Source organism: Hypomesus nipponensis, chromosome 5, assembly GCF_054491055.1.
Source record: "Hypomesus nipponensis isolate SF chromosome 5, ASM5449105v1, whole genome shotgun sequence".
Taxonomy (NCBI): domain Eukaryota; kingdom Metazoa; phylum Chordata; class Actinopteri; order Osmeriformes; family Osmeridae; genus Hypomesus; species Hypomesus nipponensis.
Window position 1 is genome coordinate 1,987,469 of NC_140365.1, and position 19,930 is coordinate 2,007,398.

Below are 19,930 nucleotides of genomic sequence, written 5' to 3' on the forward strand. Positions count from 1 at the left end.
CATAACTGTCCCTCAGCCAACCTAAATCATCAAGTTTAACACTAAAATATATGTAGAAAACAATCGGAAAAAGGCTCATATTTTCATATGATATATATTTACATACATCCTATTAAACATTTTTTTATACATCAAATATATTTGTATACATTTCTAAAAATGTCCTCAACCACAATTTGTGTGTGTGTGTAATTTAACATTAAACATTAAAAAAATATGCAGGTGTTAACGCACTAACTGTTTTTATTTTTTTAACTGAAACTGAATAAAACGCATAACAAAAACATGACTTGTATTACTGTAGGTGACCACGTACCTCAGAGCTAACCTTCTCAGCTGTTTCGAGTGGTTTCCTACACATGTAACCTGAAGTTTACTTCAGTCTACTTACACCTCGGTTTTGTTTATTCTCAATTAGTCTATTGTGATTAAAAAATATAACTTTGATCTCTAAACAATGTCCAGTTCGTTGGAGCGGACCTCATCTGGACCTGTTGTTACACGAACTCTCAAGAGACTTTCAGGTAATTTGTCCCTGATGAAGTACCGTAGCTAACACTTCAAAAAAAAAAAGAAAAAAAAAAAAGACGCGAAGTGTTCAGATCATGAACGTCACAGCACCACCGCACAGACACAAAACTGGACAAGCCTTGAGGAAACATGTCGGGAAAATAAGTTGGCTAGTTAGCTAGCTAGTAAGTGCACCGTATGTGTAGTTTGCATTAGCGGGGAAGGCTAGCCATCGACCTAGCTAATTACTTATCTTAGTAATACCTCGTAAGTACGAACAACTCTTTTTCTGTCGCAGTTCTTCATGTTATCGTTCATTAGGTGTTCAGGGGCCAAGAGCCTGGCGGAGGAGGTTGTTTGTTGTGATTTTCAAGATGAGTCTGCAACATCAGAGTCGACTGTCATACATGCGAATTAGCAACTGGAGAGATTTTTAGGCAGTTACTGTACTAATAGATTTAAAGTTTCTTTATAAGCGGCGACATTCCGCGCAGTTTGCTGTCATTATTGACAAACTAGCTAAGCCAGCTTTACAGTAGTAGCTGCATTCCGTTTTGACGAGCGATTATATGTTTCGATTTTTTTTTTGTTTCTAGCTGTTGACATGTTATGGAATATGTATCTATCTACAGATGAGTTCTGGTTTGAGGAGTCTGCGGTTATGTTGACTTGTGCGTGGGTAGATAGCAGGCTGGCTAGTACAGCTAATGGCAGCCTCAACACCAACTGTGCTTCTGCGACAAACATTCAGGTGGCACTGAGCTCGATGTTATTATGACACCAGTAACGAGCGAGATTACTAATTTATGACCACTCTCGGATTACAACTTGTCTTGATCATCGTTTTTTAGTTATTGTCGTATATCAGATTGTTTTGAAGACCTAAGTATGCGGTGTTGCCGAAATGAGCGCTTGTGCATTCAGTGCAGAACAGTCAGAATACTTGTTTCTGCGTGGTGATGGGAGGGGTGGCACGTCGTGCTAATGTTACCGGTTAATGTTGTCGATCTATACTTAAGTCTTCCACTTGTATGTTGATATAATTCGATAGTAAATTATTGTAGGCAGGTTGCCATCGGCTTGTTGTCGTAGCTACATCAGATGCCCACCTCCTGTAGGCGTAGCAAGCGACTGTCGGACAGGTAACCTGTGCTGTCGGGCCAGGGCGTGTTGCTTGTAGTTTTGGTTAGTGTCGCTAATCGGGCGATTATGTGCTAGGGAATGGTTGAATAACCTGTTTTTGAATGGTTTAGAGTTACAGTTACGGTGAGCAAGAGATCCAAACGTTTTTGCCATACCTTTTTGCCGATAATTGGCTAACTTGCTTACTCGCCAGCTACAACTTTTTGCCAGCGATGTCTGAAAACGCACCTACACGAAGCCTGGACGACATAGACCTCGCAGCGTTGAGGGTAAGTCCACTTGATCGTTACTGATATACATATATTTTTTAAACTATCCAAAACATGATTAGACACCAACTTAACTGTGGTATCTAATCATGTGTCCTTATGTTTCACAGCTACCCATTGCAGGAAGCAAGCAACAAGTTATGTGTTGCATTGACAGGGTGGGAATTATTTACATCGTCAGATTTGCCAACTGGTGCTTGTGGGTCAGGCTAATGACCAGAGAATGTCAGAGCTTTCTTAAAATAATCTCGCGGTATTATTCTGCAGTTGTTGCAAGAATCGGTTATAGCTACAGTCGCCGCACTGTTATAGCCACACAGTTATTTGAACAGAACAGAGAGCTGTGAGCCAGCCAGGCCCACCAACAGGCCAGCGAAAGACGACATGTTGCGAGCTACGGCCTCCCACTATATTTGTTTCCATTCCAGGTATTCACTGCGGGAACCTATAGATATCTCAGGTGCCTGTTACAAAGTTGTGTTGAATTACCTAACCCTTTCACTTGCCCTTTTGCCACCTTTGTTTGGTGAAAAGCACTGCAGGGGGGGAGGGCAGGTTTGGAAACAGGATTGTGCGCTGCTTGTTTTTCTCGCTAGCCTCTTCAGCGGTTCCGTAACGGTGCCAGCCTAGAACTCTCAGGCAGCGCTGGCTTCTGAGATACATGCAGCAGGCGCAGAGAGGGATGAATCACCAGAGTTCATTCTTTGATAGGTGTCCTATATAACACCCACTGCTTGGTACTGAGACACACACACACACACAGAAAGACACACTCACAAAGAGAGTGAGTGAGTGAGAGAGAGAGACTCGCAGAACTAACCCTAACACACTCTGAAATTGTAGCCTACGTCCTTTCTAATGGCCTAGTCAGCCGTGGAGCTTTAAAAAGGCCCACATCGACGTCTGTAGAGCTTTCTTCATTCCCCCCGTACATTAGTGTACGCTCCTGTTATTGTTGACAGTCAGTTTCTGCTCCCATTCCTCCCCCTCTCTCTCTCCGTTATCTCTTCCCACGCTCAGCGTTGAACGTGGGCGACACCGCTGTCTCTGCACCCCCCCTCCCTTCCAGATAATTACGTTAACCTCCTCCTAGATCGCTGTTTTCCTGATCCTACTCCTCCTCTTCCCATCTCTTGGCCCGGGTGCTCCATCTCTCCTGTGATTGGTGGTTTTAATCACCGCTGGGCACAGGTGAAGTTAGTGGTCGATTTGTCTAAACCCCGTTATTTCGGGGGGCGGGGGGGGTTTCACCGTAGTTTAAAACCCTTTTCAACTGGAGCTGCTTATGAGCTCATCCCTCTCCCCTCTCCTGTGTTCCTCCTCTCCTGTGTTCCTCCTCTCCTGTGTTCCTCCTCTCCTGTGTTCCTCCTCTCCCCTCTCCTGTGTTCCTCCTCTCCTGTGTTCCTCCTCTCCTGTGTTCCTCCTCTCCTGTGTTCCTCCTCTCCTGTGTTCCTCCTCTCCTGTGTTCCTCCTCTCCTGTGTTCCTCCTCTCCTGTGTTCCTCCTCTCCCCTCTCCTGTGTTCCTCCTCTCCCCTCTCCTGTGTTCCTCCTCTCCTCTGTTCCTCCTCTCCTGTGTTCCTCCTCTCCTGTGTTCCTCCTCTCCTCTGTTCCTCCTCTCCTGTGTTCCTCCTCTCCTGTGTTCCTCCTCTCCTGTGTTCCTCCTCTCCCCTCTCCTGTGTTCCTCCTCTCCCCTCTCCTGTGTTCCTCCTCTCTGCACTTGAAAAGTCAAGAGAAGATCTGATATTGGAGCCAGATGAAACCCTTGTTCTCTCCCACAACACACAGACCTGCGCAGACCTGCACAGACCTGCACAGACCTACGTAGACCTGCACAGACCTGCACAGACCTACACAGACCTACACAGAACACATAGCCGCACGACACAGACCTACACAGTGAATCACAGTGGTGGAGCAGGGGTTGGTGTTTTACCCTCTCCAGTGGATAAAAATGATGACATTTAATATAAGTAGCCATTATCAGAGCCACTTGTGTGTTGTGTCAGTCGGGTGGGACCCATCTGGGCTGTTACTCACCCACCTGTCTGGATGATGTCAGATGTGGCCTACAGCCTTCGCTCTCTCCTCCGTTTCCATAGCACCGTGTAGCCTTGGTAACATGGTGTAACCATAGTAACGGACTGTAGTTTTACGTGAAGTGGTCTTTTTGGGATGAGATGGTGTTCAGCTGTGATGCTGTCGTCTATCCTGTCCTCCAGGATCCAGCTGGGATCTTTGAGCTGGTCGAGGTGGTGGGCAATGGCACCTACGGACAGGTGTACAAGGTAAGACCAGAGGAGCCCTGGGTGTGTGTGGAGGTGATGGGACTGTGTGTGTGTGTGTGTGTGGAGGTGATGGGACTGTGTGTGTGTGTGTGGAGGTGATGGGACTGTGTGTGTGTGTGTGTGTGTGTGTTTGTGGAGGTGAGGGTGGTGTGTATGGAAGTGATGGGACGAGGTCGAAGCTAAGATTGAGGTAGTCTGAAATCATCTACTTGATCACAAACCTCCCCAGCCTAAATCTTGAGATAACAGCAGATCAGTACGGTGTGTAGAAACACGCTAAAGGGCTCTAAGCTGAGTGCGTAGTGACAGATATTCAGATAAGAATAGGGAGAGAGGAAAGAGAGAGGGAGAGAGAGGGGGGGGGATAGAGGGGAACAGAACACACTGATGCACCATTACATTACATTTAGCAGACGCTCTTATCCAGAGCGACTTACAGTAAGTACAGGGACATTCCCCCGAGGCAAGTAGGGTGATCATCTTTGGGGTCATTTTTGGCACGGTGGGGAATCGATCCAGCTTCTGATTACTAGCCCGACTCCCTCACCGCTCAGCCATCTGACTCCCTCCACCAATCTGATAGAAGGTGACATTAGGAAGAGTTCTGAGTTCTCTGCATGAGCTGACAGCAGCTGTGGTGAGTTTGTGGTTGTGGTGTGTTGTGATTGGCTGGTTGAGGTGACCCGGTGTTCGTCTCCTGTATCAGGGGCGTCATGTGAAGACGGGCCAGCTGGCGGCCATAAAGGTGATGGATGTGACGGAGGAGGAGGAGGAGGAGATCAAGGCGGAGATCAACATGCTGAAGAAGTACAGCCACCACCGCAACATCGCTACGTACTACGGAGCCTTCGTCAAGAAGAGCCCCCCAGGAACGGATGACCAGCTCTGGGTGTGTCTCACACTCACAGTGTGTGCTGTCTGGAGAGAGAGAGAGAGAGAGAGAGAGTGTGTGTGTGTGTGTGTGTGTGTTAGCTGTCTACTGAGTGTGTGTGTGTGTGTTAGCTGTCTACTGAGTGTGTGTGTGTGTTAGCTGTCTACTGAGTGTGTGTGTGTGTTAGCTGTCTACTGAGTGTGTGTGTGTGTGTTCCAGCTGGTGATGGAGTTCTGTGGGGCAGGCTCTGTAACTGACCTGGTGAAGAACACCAAGGGCAACTCTCTGAAAGAGGACTGGATCGCCTACATCTGCAGGGAGATTCTGAGGGTGAGCAGTCAGTCAGTCAGTCAGTAACCCAGCCAGCCAGCCAGCCAGCCAGCCAAACACCACATCTGTGAGATGTGAACCTGTGATCCTCTGACCTCTGACCTCTCCTCGTGTGTCTACCCAGGGCCTGACCCACCTCCACCAACACAAGGTCATCCACAGAGACATCAAGGGACAGAACGTTCTCCTCACAGAGAATGCAGAAGTCAAGCTGGGTCAGTTGAGGCCCCTTTTAACACTGAAGCAAAAACAAGACTGTCTCGCTGCCATAGCTACTAGGGGTGGGGGGAAAAAAGAATCGATTGACATTTGAATCGCGATTCAGCCTGCTACTGATTCAGATCGATTCACAAATTTACATGAATTGATTTTTAATCGAATTGTGACCCCCTAAGAATCGAGTCGTGAGGTACCACAAGATTTCCACCCCTAATAGCTACTAACTCTAGCTAGCATAGTTTCTGTCATAGTTACTACCATAGTGACTAACCCTAGTTACCACAGTTACCGGCCTAGTTACTGTACTTCCTGACGCGCTGTGGTCTTGTCTCAGTGGACTTTGGCGTGAGCGCCCAGCTGGACCGGACGGTGGGCCGCAGGAACACCTTCATCGGGACGCCGTATTGGATGGCCCCCGAGGTGATCGCCTGCGACGAGAACCCAGACTCCACCTACGACTACCGGGTAAACCTCCCACTGTCCTGCAGGGCGTGTGGTGTGTGTGTGTGTGTGTTTGTGTCTGTGTGTGTTTGGGTATTGACTTGTGTGTCCCCACAGAGTGATATCTGGTCCTTGGGGATCACCGCTATAGAGATGGCAGAAGGAGCCCCACGTAAGTACACACACACACACACACACACACAGCTCTACACACACACACACACACACACACACAGCTCTACACACACCCCCTCCTCCGTATGTAGCAGCTGAGATGTGCTCCTCCTGCAGCTCTGTGTGACATGCACCCCATGAGGGCCCTGTTCCTGATCCCCAGGAACCCTCCTCCTAAACTCAAGTCCAAGAAGTGGTGAGCACCTCCTCCTCCTCCTCCTACTCCTCCTCCCCTTCCTCCTCCTCTTCTTCCTCTTCCTCTTCCTCCTCTTCCTCCTCCCCCTCCTCCTCCTCTCTCTGCTGTACAGACTACAGCAGGACTGCTGTTCCTGCTGTTCTCAGCTTTATTTTAGGACGGCTATTTCCTCCCTGCTGCTCCCCCCCTCATGCCTGCAGTGGAGCGATTCCTTCAAGTGGAACTAAACTCGCCCCATTTCAGCCTCTTCATCAGCATGGGGTTAAACTTACAGGGGTTAAATGTAAGAGGTCTGTGAGTTGAGGTGTTAACCTTGCGCTTGGCTTTGCTGTTTACCACCAGACCAGATGTTCAGTCTTCCTGTGGCACAGGCCAGACAGGAAGTGGAACAGCATCACACCATCTGATCTGTGACATGCTATATTCAGTAACAACCCTCTTTAGCATGCTGCTGTTGGGGAAGTGTGACTGGACATATCTGCACTCTCCTTCTTTTTCCTCTCTCTCTGTCTCTGTCTGTCTGTCTCTCACGCTCTCTCTCTCTCTCTCTCTCTCTCTCTCTCTCTCTCTCTCTCTCTCTCTCTCTCTCTCTCTCTCCTGTCTCTTTGTCTCAAATGTTTTGATACAAAAATAAAATAATCCATCATGCTGTTTTCCATCAAGACCCCTGCCTTACCTGCCTTACCTGCCTTACCTGCCTCTCTCATTATCTCTCCCTCCCTCCCTCCCAGGTCTAAGAAGTTCATAGACTTCATCGAGGGCAGCCTGGTGAAGACCTACCCCAGCAGACCGTCCACTGAGCAGCTTCTGAAGCACTCGTTCATCCGAGACCAGCCCACTGAGAGGCAGGTGCGCATCCAGCTTAAGGACCACATCGACCGCACGCGCAAGAAGAGGGGAGAGAAAGGTGAGGAGGAGGGGAGGAGGAGGGAAGAGAAAGGAGGGAGGGAGAGAAATGGAAGAGGGAGGAGGTGGGAGGGAGGGAGATAAAGGTGAGGAGAGGTAAGAACAGAAAGACAGCTTTCTATATTGCGCTCACTCTCTGTCACCCTCCCCCCCGCCCCGTGTCGTCGTCCCCCCCCCCCCCCCCCCCCCGTGTCTGCTGTCCAGAGGAAACAGAGTACGAGTACAGCGGCAGTGACGAGGACGAGGAAAACCATGGAGATGAGCGCGAGTCCAGGTAACACGCCCACGGTTACACCCCAACATCTGTTACACTGGCACATCTGTTACAGCCCAACATCTGTTACAGCCCAACATCTGTTACACTGGCACATCTGTTACAGCCCAACATCTGTTACAGCCCAACATCTGTTACAGCCCAACATCTGTTACAGCCCAACATCTGTTACACTGGCACATCTGTTACACTCCAACATCTCTTACACTGGCACATCTGTTACACTCCAACATCTGTTACACTGGCACATGTTACACCCCAACATCTGTTACACTGGCCCATGGTTACACCCCAACATGCGTTACACTGGCACATCTACCTGACGCAGCCCCCCCCCACCACCTCTCTTTCCCCCTCTCCTCTCTCCCCCCTCCCAGCAGCTCCATCCTGAACGTGCCGGGTGAGTCGACGCTGAGGCGGGACTTCCTGCGCCTGCAGCAGGAGAAGAACAAGGAGCGGACGGAGGCCCTGAAGAGGCAGCAGGCCCAGCTGGGGGCGCAGCACCGCGACCCCGAGGAGCACAAGAGGCAGCTACTGCACGACCGGCAGAAACGCATCGAGGAACAGAAGGAACAACGCCGCCGACTGGAGGAGGTGGGGAGCACACACACAGACATGCACACAGACTAGTGCTCTTGCCCTTTCAAAATGTGTGTCCAAACCTGTGAGCTGGTTCAGTCCCACCTGAGTCTGAATCAGCAGCTGTGCCACATCAGGCCAGCACAGCAGCACCTGCAGCACAGCAGCACCTGCAGCACAGCAGCACCTGCAGCACAGCAACACATGCAGCACAGCAGCACTCTGCTGCACCAGAGCACGGCTCGGCTCCAAGTACTGGAGAACAGGGATGGGTTATGGAGAGATTTTGTCAGACAGATCTAGCCTGGCAGAGGGATCGTTTTGCTAGAGAGGGTTTGGGAGATGGTGGTTGAGAAGTGTTCATTAAAACAGCCTCTCGTCATCAGGGCCTCTAGCATCAGGGAACGGCTGCATGACTCAACATCCTCCTCCTCCTCTCTCTCCATCCTCTTCTCTCTCTCCCTCTCTCTCCATCCTCCCTCCTCTCTCTCTCCATCTTCTCTCTCTCTCCCTCCTCTCTCTCCCTCTCTCTCCATCCTCCCTCCTCTCTCTCTCTCCATCTTCTCTCTCTCTCCCTCCTCTCTCTCCCTCTCTCTCACTCTCCCTCCTCTCTCCTCTCCCTCCTCTCTCCTCTCTCTTTCTCAGTCTCCATCCTATCCACCTCCCTTCCTCCTCCCAGTCTTTCCTCCTTCATCCATTCATCCTTCCCTCTTTCCTCCCATCTCAGCAGAAACAGCTCCCTCTTTCACGACAACATCATAACTAAACTGTGGTTGTCAAGTGATACGTGCTTGCTTCCTGTCGCCGCAGCAACAACGAAAGGAGAGGGAGATGGTGCGCCTGCAGGAGAAGGGCCCCCACCGTCGCCTTGACGACATGAGGCGGGAGGACGACAGGAGGCTGGCCGAGAGGGAGCAGGTAACCAATCACAGGAGGCACAAGCCCCCCACCCAGTCAGCCAATCAGGCTGGGGCTGGGGGGCGTGTCTTGTCTGCAGCCCACTGCAAGTCTCTCTCCGGCAGGCGGAATGTCCACGAGCAAGTTGCCATGGCAGCAAGAATCTAAATTAGTGTATTTATTCAGAGATAAGATTTCTGTGGGTGAATGTCTCTCTCTCTCTACCTCTCTCTCTGTCTCTCTCTACCTCTCTCTTTCTCTCTCACTCTACCTCTCTCTCTCCCTCTGTCTCTGCCCTGTTTCTACTCTGCTCTTAGTAAGACTGCCTGGGTTTAAACTGTACCGCCCTAACCACCTCTCTCTGCTGACGACTGAAATACAGTAGTGGAGAATACTGTCGCTGTCTAGACATGCATAGTATCACTGACATGTTATTTGATTGTACTAACAATAATAACCATAGTCAAATGTGACTCCAGCTTTGATTCCGGTGGTTTTCCACCACCTGCTGGTGAGTAGTGGTTATGACACCACTACCATGCTGCTTCTATCATACCAGTGTGGCAGGATCTGAATGTTTCTAACTTTCTCCTCATTTTCCACCTGTGTTGTCCCTGCTTCTGTCCCTGCCCCTGCCCCTGCCTCTGTCCCTGCCTCTGTCCCTGCCTCTGTCCCTGTCCCTGTCTCTGTCCCTGTCTCTGTCCCTGCCTCTGTCCCTGTCCCTGCCTCTGTCCCTGTCCCTGCCTCTGTCCCTGTCCCTGCCTCTGTCCCTGTCCCTGCCTCCGTCTCTGCCCCTGTCCCTGCCTCTGTCCCTGCCTCTGTCCCTGCCTCTGTCTCTGTCCCTGCCTCCGTCTCTGCCTCAGGAGTTCATAAGGCATAAATTAGAGGAGGAGCAACGACAGTTAGAAATCCTGCAGCAGCAGCTGTTACAGGAGCAAGCTCTGCTCATGGTAATCCTCCTCCTCTCCTTCATCCTGCATATCTCCCCTCTCCCCCCTTTGTGCAGAGTGTGTAGCCCTTCCTCCCCCCCCCCCCCACACTAGCTGGAGACAGGCTGCTTCTGCGGGCTGTCCCGGATGAGTGTGTCAACCATCAGACCAAAGCACCGTGTGTCTGAACCCTGCATGTTGCCGTGTGCTACTGAGGGTGTGTGTGTGTGTGCTAGCATGCTTGTGCTCCACACTGATCTTTCTGACCCTGCGTGTGTGTTGTGTGTGTGTGTGTGTGTGTGTGTTTGTGTGTGCAGGAGTACAAGCGTAAGCAGCTTGAGGAGCAGAGGCAGTCAGAGCGTCTCCAGAGACAGCTGCAGCAGGAACATGCCTACCTGGTCTCCCTACAGCAGCAGCAGGACAAGAAACCTCAGATGTACCATTACAGCAAGAACATGGAGCCTAGCAACAAGCCTGCCTGGGCCCGTGAGGTACTGCACTACACCCTGTACTACACTACACACTACCCTACCCTACACACTACACACTACACACTGTACTACACTACACACTACACCCTACACACTATACACTACACACTACACCCTACACTACACCCTACCCACTACCCTACCCTACAGACTACTCACTACACTACCCTTCACCTCCGCCCTGGGCTGTGTGCAGGTGGAGGAGCGCAGCAAACTGAACCGTCAGGGCTCTCCTAAGATCTGCACCACCGTGTCCGACACAGCCCTCCAGTCACGCTCCGACGCCAGCCAATCAGGGAGCGGCCAGGCTGCTCAGACCCCGCCCATGCAGCGGCCTGTTGAACCCCAGGGGGGCAGGGCAAGGTGTGTGTGTGTGTGTGTGTGTGTTAGAGTGTACCTACCCTGCTACCTTGATTAATACACCAAGCCTTTTCCTGATCTCTGTCCTGATTAACTCTTCCTGCTTTTTCTTTCCTATTCAACCCTTCATCTTCATTTCACTCCTTCGTGTCCTTTTCGTCCCGCTGCACCTCCCTCCCTCCCCCTGGCCTCTTCAGTTCCAGATGGCTCACCTGGTTCCTCTAAAGCCCTATGCAGCCCCGGTCCCCCGCTCTCAGTCTCTGTGTGACCAGCCCACTAAGACCATGTCCGCCTTCCCCACCCAGGACCCCGCACCCACCCCCACGCCCCGCCCACTCCACTCCAGGGAGCTGGTGCGCCAGAACTCTGACCCCACCTCCGAGAGCCCCGCCCCCCTCACTCGACCAATGAGGGACGAGCGCGGCCCCTGGATACGCCTGCCCGAGGAGCAGCCACCCAAGGTGAGGGGGGGCTGGGGGCGGGGCTATTGGGGGAGTTACCCAGGGTGAGGATGAATGCCGGGTGCACCAGAGGATGTGATGTAACAGGAAGTGCTGTTGTGTTCAGATCCCTCAGAGGACAGCGTCCATCGCCACTGCCCTCAACACCAACCTCTCCTCCGGCACCAGACACCCAGTCAGAGCCAGGTAACACAGTCACCCAGGTAACACAGTCAGAGCCAGGTAACACAGTCAGAGCCAGGTAACACAGTCAGAGCCAGGTAACACAGTCAGAGCCAGGTAACACAGTCACCCAGGTAACAGTCAGAGCCAGGTAGCACAGTCACCCAGGTAGGACAATCACCCAGGTAGGACAGCCAGATAACCATGCAGACATGACAGAGGTGAGCAGACAGTAGAAAGCAGAGCAGTATGTCATGTCTGTTCTCTGTCTCTGTCTCTGTCGCTCGCTCGCTCGCAGTAACCCAGACCTGAGCCGCAACGACCGCTGGGAGAGAGCAGACATGAGCATTGTGTCCAACCTGCCTCAGACAGGCTCTCTGGAGAGACACCGCATACTCAGTGAGTCCCTCCCCCTCTGACTCAGTGAGTCAGTCCCTCTCCCTCTGACTCAGTGAGTCAGTCCCTCCCCCTCTGACTCAGTGAGTCAGTCCCTCCCCCTCTGACTCAGTGAGTCTCTCCCTCTGACTCAGTGAGTCAGTCCCTCCCCCTCTGACTCAGAGAGTCAGTCCCTCCCCCTCTGACTCAGTGAGTCAGTCCCTCTCCCTCTGACTCAGTGAGTCAGTCCCTCCCCCTCTGACTCAGTGAGTCAGTCCCTCTCCCTCTGACTCAGTGAGTCAGTCCCTCTCCCTCTGACTCAGTGAGTCAGTCCCTCTCCCTCTGACTCAGTGAGACTCTCCCTCTGACTCAGTGAGTCAGTCCCTCTCCCTCTGACTCAGTGAGTCTCTCCCTCTGACTCAGTGAGTCAGTCCCTCTCCCTCTGCCTCAGTGAGTCAGTCCAGCATCCTGAGGGATGACAGTGTACCCTGACAGCAGTTTTCCAGCTTCACCATGTGAGTGCTTCTTTCAGGCTCCTCCAAGATGGACTCCCCAATCCTGCCCCACGGCGGCCGCCACAAGCCCGGCGAGTCCCGGACATCGTCTCGGCCCAGCCGCCCCGCGGTGAGTGCCCCTTGACCCTTGACCCCAGCGCTGTGCTGACCTCCACTAAAGCTTCCTATTAACACACCTGCATGGGTCCGACCCCCCACCCCCTCTCTCTCCACTCCCCCCCCACCACGCCTGGGTCCCTTCTCACCACAGCTCACTCTCTGACAGGATGCCTCCCAAGCGGAAAATACTGTGCTTGAAGTAGACCTACACAGCAGAAGTACATGCACACTTACATATATTAAAGTATGTAAGTGTGTGAATGTACTAAACCCATACGTTTGAAGTACTTGCGATTGTGTAGAAGTTAAATATAGAATATATATTTGTAGAAGATAAACATAGTGAAAATGTAAGCCCCCTCTTAGTAGATTAAGTGAACTATTTTTCCGCTTGGGTTACTATCTGCACTGCTTCTTCTGGGAAACACACCTGCACTAACTCTGTTCCTGTCTCTCTTGTCTTTCTGTCTGTGGCTGTTTCCTGCTTCCTGTTGTTGTCCCCCCCCCCTGCTGACTCCTCCTCTTCCTGTCTGACCACTCCCTAATGCTACAGAGTTACAAGAGAGCCATAGGAGAGGTCAGTATATGCACACGTGTGTGTTTGTATTAAAGTAAAAAGTAAAGTTCACCATTTGTATTCCTGCATCTGCCTGCTTATCTCCTGTCACCTAGCAACCCTCATCTTTGCTCCTCCTATTGTCTCTAAACCTCCTTCCCCTCCTTGCCTCTATCTGTCCCGCCTCCTCCTCTCTTGCCCTCCTACTGTTCCTCTGCCTCTAACCCTACCCTCCTCTCTCTCTCTAACCCTCCTCCTCTCTTACCTGCCTCTGCCTCTAACCCTACCCTCCTCTCTTACCCGCCTTTGCCTCTAACCCTACCCTCCTCTCTTACCTGCCTCTAACCCTACCCTCCTCTCTTACCCGCCTCTGCCTCTAATCCGACCCTCCTCTCTTGCCCTCCTCCTGTTCCTCTGCCTCTAACCCTACCCTCCTCTTACCCTCCTGTTCCTCTGCCTCTAACCCTATCCTCCTCTCTCCTCCTCTCTTGCCCTCCTCCTGTTCTTCTGCCTCTAACCCTACCCTCCTCTCTTACCCTCCTGTTCCTCTGCCTCTAACCCTACCCTCCTCTTACCCTCCTGTTCCTCTGCCTCTAACCCTATCCTCCTCTCTCCTCCTCTCTTGCCCTCCTCCTGTTCTTCTGCCTCTAACCCTACCCTCCTCTCTTGCCCTCCTCTTCCTCTGCCTCTAACCCTCCTCTCCCTCCTCCTGCTCCTCCCCTCCTGTTCCTCCTCCTCAGGACCACGGCATGTACTCCAAGGAGCGTCCTGAGGAGCCTCCTCGACCTCCTCTGAAGGCCAACGACTACTCCTCCTCGTCAGACAGCAGCGAGAGCAGCGAGGAGAGCGAGAGCGGGGAGGGGGTGGAGGAGGAGGAGAGCCCCTCTGACCGGTCAGCAGCGAGAGCGAGAGAGATGTTGTCTTTGTTCCTCATGCTACATGTGGATCTTGGTGTTTTTGTGGTCAAGTTTAACATCCTTGTTGCTCTCCTTCTCTCTCTCCCCCTCCTCCTTCTCTAACCCCCTCCTCCGTCTCTCCTCCTTCTCTCTCCCCCTCCTTTTTCCCTCCTCCTCCTTCTCCCCTCCTCCTCCGCAGCCCTCGGGACGCAGACTCGGACTCTGTCAACACCATGGTGGTGCACGAGGAGGAGGAGGAGGGGGAGGGTGGGGAGGGGGAGCAGGCAGGAGGCTATGGGGACCAGACCATGCTGGTGCAGAGGGTGAGTCACCTCCTGGGACAGGGAGAGGGGGAGGGACTCAGAGAAGCTCCACAGAGAGAGCTCACCTGTGTGTGTGTGTTTAGGTGAGGTCATGTTAGTGGTCATGCTACAGGGACACGTGAGGTGAGGTTGTGAGGTTGAGGGTTGTGATTGGTGGATTCCCTGCTTGTGATTGGTGGATTCCCTGCTCCCTCCAGACACCGGAGAAAAGAAGCCACAACGGCTACACCAACCTGCCTGACGTGGTGCAGCCCTCCCACTCCCCCACAGACTCCACCTCCCACTCCTCCCCCGGGAAAGACTCTGTCTACGATGTGAGTGGCACCGTATCCATGGAGATGACGTCTGTCCAGCTGTCTGTCTCTGTCCTCCATATTTGAACGCTCTCTCTCTCCTCTCCCTCCCCTCCTCTCCTCTCTGCTCTCTCCCCTCTCCTCTCTCTCCCCTCCTCTCTCATCTCTCTCCCCTCATCCCTCTCCTCTCCTCTCTCTCCCCTCTCCTCTCCCCTTCCCTCTCCTCTCTGCAGTATCAGTCCAGGGGTCTGGTCAAGGCTTCAGGCAAGTCTTCCTTCACCACCTTCGTGGACCTGGGCATGTACCAGCCAGCAGGGGGAGCTGCAGACTCCATCTCTGTTGGCAGTGAGTTCAGCTGAGGTCTTTTCACTTCCTCTCACTTCCAGCTCCCTCTGTTCAGGGTTTCCACAGCACACAGCATCACTTTCTGTTTGACCACTCTGGCCTGATTGCCCTGGTTTGAGCACTGCATCATTGTATCATCAGGTCCTCTCGTTTCCGTTTTGGTTTCACAACAATAAAAAGAACGTATTTCTGCTCCCCTCCCCCCGCCCTTAGGTCTGGGTTCCAGGTTTGAGCAGCTGAAGATGGAGGTGAGGAAGGGTTCCATGGTGAATGTGAACCCCACCAACACGCGCCCCCACAGCGACACCCCCGAGATCCGAAAGTACAAGAAGAGGTTCAACTCCGAGATCCTGTGTGCAGCTCTCTGGGGTGAGAGCGCTCTGCCATGACACCTTCACATCTAGTCAAACTGGATTCATACAGACGCTTTCACAAGCAGTGTCACAGCGGGCGGTGCAGGTGCCAACACGTCAGTACCTAGAGAGCCAACCTAAGACCCACAAAGAAGAAAGTCGGGTTCTGAACTGGTTGACAACTGGGTGTTCAAACTAGAACAGGCCCTTTACCTGTTGGCGGAACAGGGTTATAAGAGTAGGACATGTGTGTGTGTGTGTGTGTGTGTGCAGGTGTGAACCTTCTGGTGGGAACAGAGAACGGCCTGAAGCTTCTGGATCGTAGCGGTCAGGGGAAGGTCTACCCCCTCATCAACTCACGCAGGTTCCAGCAGATGGATGTTCTAGAAGGACTCAACCTGCTCATCACCATATCAGGTTAGTGATCTTATCACTCCCTAGCTTTCTCTCTCTCTCTCTCGCTCTCTTTCCTTCTCACTCTTTATCCCTCTCTCTCTCCCTATCTCTCTCCTTCTCACTTTCTCTTCCTATCTTTCTCCTTGTCACTCTCTCTCCCTCGCTCCTCCCCCTCCCTCCCTCCTTCCCCCAGGTAAGAAGAACAAGGTGCGTGTGTACTACCTGGCCTGGCTGAGGAACAAGATCCTGCACAATGACCCAGAGGTGGAGAAGAAGCAGGGCTGGACCACCGTGGGGGAGATGGAGGGCTGTGTGCACTACAAAGTTGGTGAGGACCAGACACATTCACATTACATTAGTCATTTAGCAGACGCTCTTATCCAGAGCGACTTCCAGTAAGTACAGGGACATTCCCCCCGAGGCAAGTAGGGTGAAGTGCCTTGCCCAAGGACACAACGTCATTTTGCAAGGCCTGGAACCGAACCGGCAACTTGATTCTGTGTTGTTATGGATGTCTAGTGCTTTCCTCCAGCCCAGCTCAGCTGTCTCCCTGCTGTGTGTCTAGTGAAATACGAGAGGATCAAGTTCCTGGTGATCGCCATGAAGAACGCAGTGGAGGTCTACGCCTGGGCGCCAAAACCCTATCACAAGTTCATGGCTTTCAAGGTGGGTCTCTCTCCCTGGTGGGTCCCCCCCCCCCCCCTGCTCTTGTTCTCCTCCCAGCTGGGGTGGGGTTTCCGTGGGCTGGTCATAACAGCCCTCCGATAGCCTTATGTTGTCCCTTATCAGGTTCTCTGTCTCTCCCCCCCCCCCCCCCCTCCAGTCTTTCGGAGACCTCCCTCACAGACCCCAGCTGGTTGACCTGACCGTGGAGGAGGGCCAGAGGTTAAAGGTCATCTACGGCTCGTGTGCCGGGTTCCACGCCATCGACGTGGACTCTGGGAACAACTACGACATCTACATCCCTGTGCATGTACGTGCTGCAGGAGGGACGTCAGTCCTGTCAGGGTCCACCTACCAGGGGGGGTCTGTAGACGTGTGATCCCTCTGTCAAAAAGTCCAGTCATTACCTGGAGTAGAGGATAGGCTCGAGAAACACAGGACACATTCGACAGTAGAGATACCGTAGAGAGTGACAAGAGACATTAGACAGGAGAGATACCGTAGAGAGTGACGAGACATTAGACAGTAGAGATACCGTAGAGAGTGACAGGAGACATTAGACAGTAGAGATACCGTAGAGAGAGACAGGAGACATTAGACAGTAGAGATACCGTAGAGAGAGACAGGAGACATTAGACAGTAGAGATACCGTAGAGAGAGACAGGAGACATTAGACAGTAAAGATACCGTAGAGAGAGACAGGAGGCCAACTCAAGAGACAAGTCTCTCGCTCATCCATCACAAACAATTATAATAATCCCAAATTACATAGGATGGATAATTCATTTTAATTATTTTTTCTCTCTCTCCCTCTGTCTGTCTGTCTGTCTCTCTCTCTCCCTCTGTCTGTCTGTCTCTCTCTCTCTCCCTCTGTCTGTCTGTCTCTCTCTCTCCCTCTGTCTGTCTGTCTCTCTCTCTCTCCCCCTGTCTGTCTGTCTGTCTGTCTCTCTCTCTCTCCCTCTGTCTGTCTGTCTGTCTCTCTCTCTCTCCTTCTCTCTGTCTGTCTGTCTCTCTCTCCCTCTGTCTGTCTGTCTCTCTCTCTCTCCCTCTGTCTGTCTGTCTGTCTCTCTCTCTCTCCCTCTGTCTGTCTGTCTGTCTCTCTCTCTCCCTCTGTCTGTCTGTCTGTCTTTCTCTCCCTCTGTCTGTCTGTCTCTCTCTCTCTCCCTCTGTCTGTCTGTCTGTCTCTCTCTCTCCCTCTGTCTGTCTCTCTCTCTCCCTCTGTCTGTCTGTCTCTCTCTCTCTCCCTCTCTGTCTGTCTGTCTCTCTCTCTCTCCCTCTGTCTGTCTGTCTGTCTGTCTCTCCCTCCCTCCCTCTGTCTGTCTCTCTCTCTCTCCCTCTGTCTGTCTGTCTCTCTCTCTCTCTCCCTCTGTCTGTCTGTCTGTCTGTCTGTCTGTCTCTCTCTCCCTCTGTCTGTCTGTCTCTCTCTCTCTCCCTCTGTCTGTCTGTCTCTCTCTCTCTCCCTCTGTCTGTCTCTCTCTCTCTCTCTCTCTCTGTCTGTCTGTGTCCAGATCCAGAGTCAGGTGATGCCCCATGCCATCGTGTTCCTGCCCAGCTCTGATGGGATGGAGATGTTGCTGTGCTACGAGGACGAGGGCGTCTACGTCAACACCTACGGACGCATCATCAAGGACGTGGTGCTGCAGTGGGGAGAGATGCCCACCTCCGTGGGTACGGCTGCCACACACACAGTGTACACACACTCACACACACTTAGTACATGTACACACTCATATATTTAAGCACAGCAAACACTCTCTCTGTCTTGGTTCTTTTCTCCCTCTGAATGCATGTTCTGTGTGTGTGTACACAGCTCACATCTGCTCTAACCAGATCATGGGCTGGGGGAGAAGGCCATAGAGATCCGCTCTGTGGAGACGGGTCACCTGGATGGGGTGTTCATGCACAAGAGGGCCCAGAGACTCAAGTTCCTGTGTGAGAGGAACGACAAGGTTTGTGCTCTCGCTCTACCTCTCTCTCTCTCTACCTTGCTCTCTCTCTCTACCCCTCTCTACCTCTCTCTACCTCTCTGTCCTATCTGTACCTCTTATGTTTCACTCACTCACTGTGTGTGTGTGTGTGTGTGTGTGTCTCTTGCCCAGGTGTTCTTTGCGTCTGTGCGTTCTGGAGGAAGCAGTCAGGTGTACTTTATGACTCTGAACAGGAACTGCATCATGAACTGGTGAAGCTGCTGATCTGGACGAGAGTGGATGAACTCCACCATCCCCTCACTCACACACACACACACTCACACACACACACCCACACACACACTCCTACAGAACATCCATTCCTGCCTAACCTCCTGAGAGAGATCATCACCCCTGGAATAGAACAATCCCCAACATCATCCTCCTCATCTATGTACTGTATAGATATACTCTGTATTACTGTACCTCATTGGTGGACCTGTGATTAGTCTATTTACTAACATATTACGGGGTTATGTTTGAACATTCCTGATTGGCTATACATTGCGAAGAAAGGCGGGACTAGCATCTCCATGTTTAGGTTGAGCGGTTTTCATGGTCAGGTTTGTGTGATTGGTGGACCTGGGTGTAAGCTCTCATCCTGGCGCTGCCTTTGCTGAATGCTGATGATCCTAGATTCAGCTGTACTGCCCTCTAAAGGACGCAAGAGGTATTGCGTCAGGCCAAACATCCCAACTCTGACATAATTCTGAAAATCAGTTGTGGGGGGGAAATTAACATTTTATCCTTTTTATTTTACATTTTTTTACTTTAATTTAAAACTTTTAAAAATGATCTGGCCATGATGTTTCCAGAAAAATGTGTTTTGTTGACACACTTTGTGGTTTAACTCAACCACAACACAACAGTATTGGAGTTCCTCACCCCTAAGAGATGACTGATCTGACTTAACATGTTTTTACTTTTTACCCTGGTGTCTCATTCATACGTACAAACATCACATCTTAAAACAGATTTTTTATTATCAGTGCTGTTTCTGTATTTGGTATTACTCTTCCTCTATTCTTACTTTCACTCTCTACTACTTCGAGATTGCTGTTATATTGCAATATGCTGTTTTTGTGCTGTTCTTGTTTGGGGAGAGGAGCTTGGGGTTCGTTTTGTTGGTAAACTGTGATTGTGGGAGGGAGGGAGGGGGTGAGGGCGGGGTCTTCGTAGGGTGGGGTAGGCGGAGGACGTGGGAGCTGTTTCTACACCGAGCGATGTGGAACATCTCGACTAGAGCGATGTGGAACATCTCGACTAGAGGGATAGACAGGAAGTAAACAAAGTTCTGCAGCCAGCCGCGGGTACTGACGGGCTGAGACCAGCATTCTCATGTCCTGTTAGACATCAAAACTTATCTTCAGTTTATACGCTTTTATCTATGTTCAGTTTGTAATTCAGGTGTTCGCTTGAGCAAGAGAGAAAACGCTTGTAAATCTGCAGTTTGATCGGGTTCCGAACTATTAGATGTTACTAGCAATAGTTGTTGTTGTTCACCCAGGGCAGAGGCTGGGAGGGTTAGGGGTCAACTGTTGAAGGACTTCAGCTGGAACAGATTCTTCAGATATCAGCCATATGTGCTCCCAACCAAAGTTAGACGCGTGATTTCCCAGTTGGGCTGAACGCGCCAGGGAGGACAGAGTAGA

The 19,930-nt window shown here is 51.7% G+C and overlaps 1 protein-coding gene across 1 annotated transcript; it reads left to right on the top strand.

Annotated features, from left to right (window-relative positions):
- Positions 1-602: 602 nt before the first annotated feature.
- mink1 (misshapen-like kinase 1) lies at positions 603-19,266 on the top strand. The gene is given in 34 exon segments (XM_084697663.1): positions 603-777; positions 1,847-1,922; positions 4,142-4,207; positions 4,914-5,096; positions 5,298-5,408; positions 5,533-5,623; positions 5,962-6,092; positions 6,186-6,240; positions 6,360-6,438; positions 7,170-7,345; positions 7,549-7,618; positions 7,999-8,212; positions 9,008-9,115; positions 9,958-10,044; positions 10,341-10,514; positions 10,711-10,881; positions 11,072-11,335; positions 11,442-11,521; positions 11,796-11,896; positions 12,405-12,496; positions 13,040-13,063; positions 13,783-13,934; positions 14,138-14,261; positions 14,459-14,575; positions 14,788-14,899; positions 15,113-15,268; positions 15,526-15,669; positions 15,842-15,976; positions 16,214-16,314; positions 16,472-16,621; positions 17,820-17,979; positions 18,122-18,154; positions 18,157-18,260; positions 18,411-19,266. Coding segments are annotated over 33 exon segments (3,906 nt in total). The 5' UTR covers positions 603-777; positions 1,847-1,865; the 3' UTR covers positions 18,495-19,266.
- Positions 19,267-19,930: the final 664 nt, after the last annotated feature.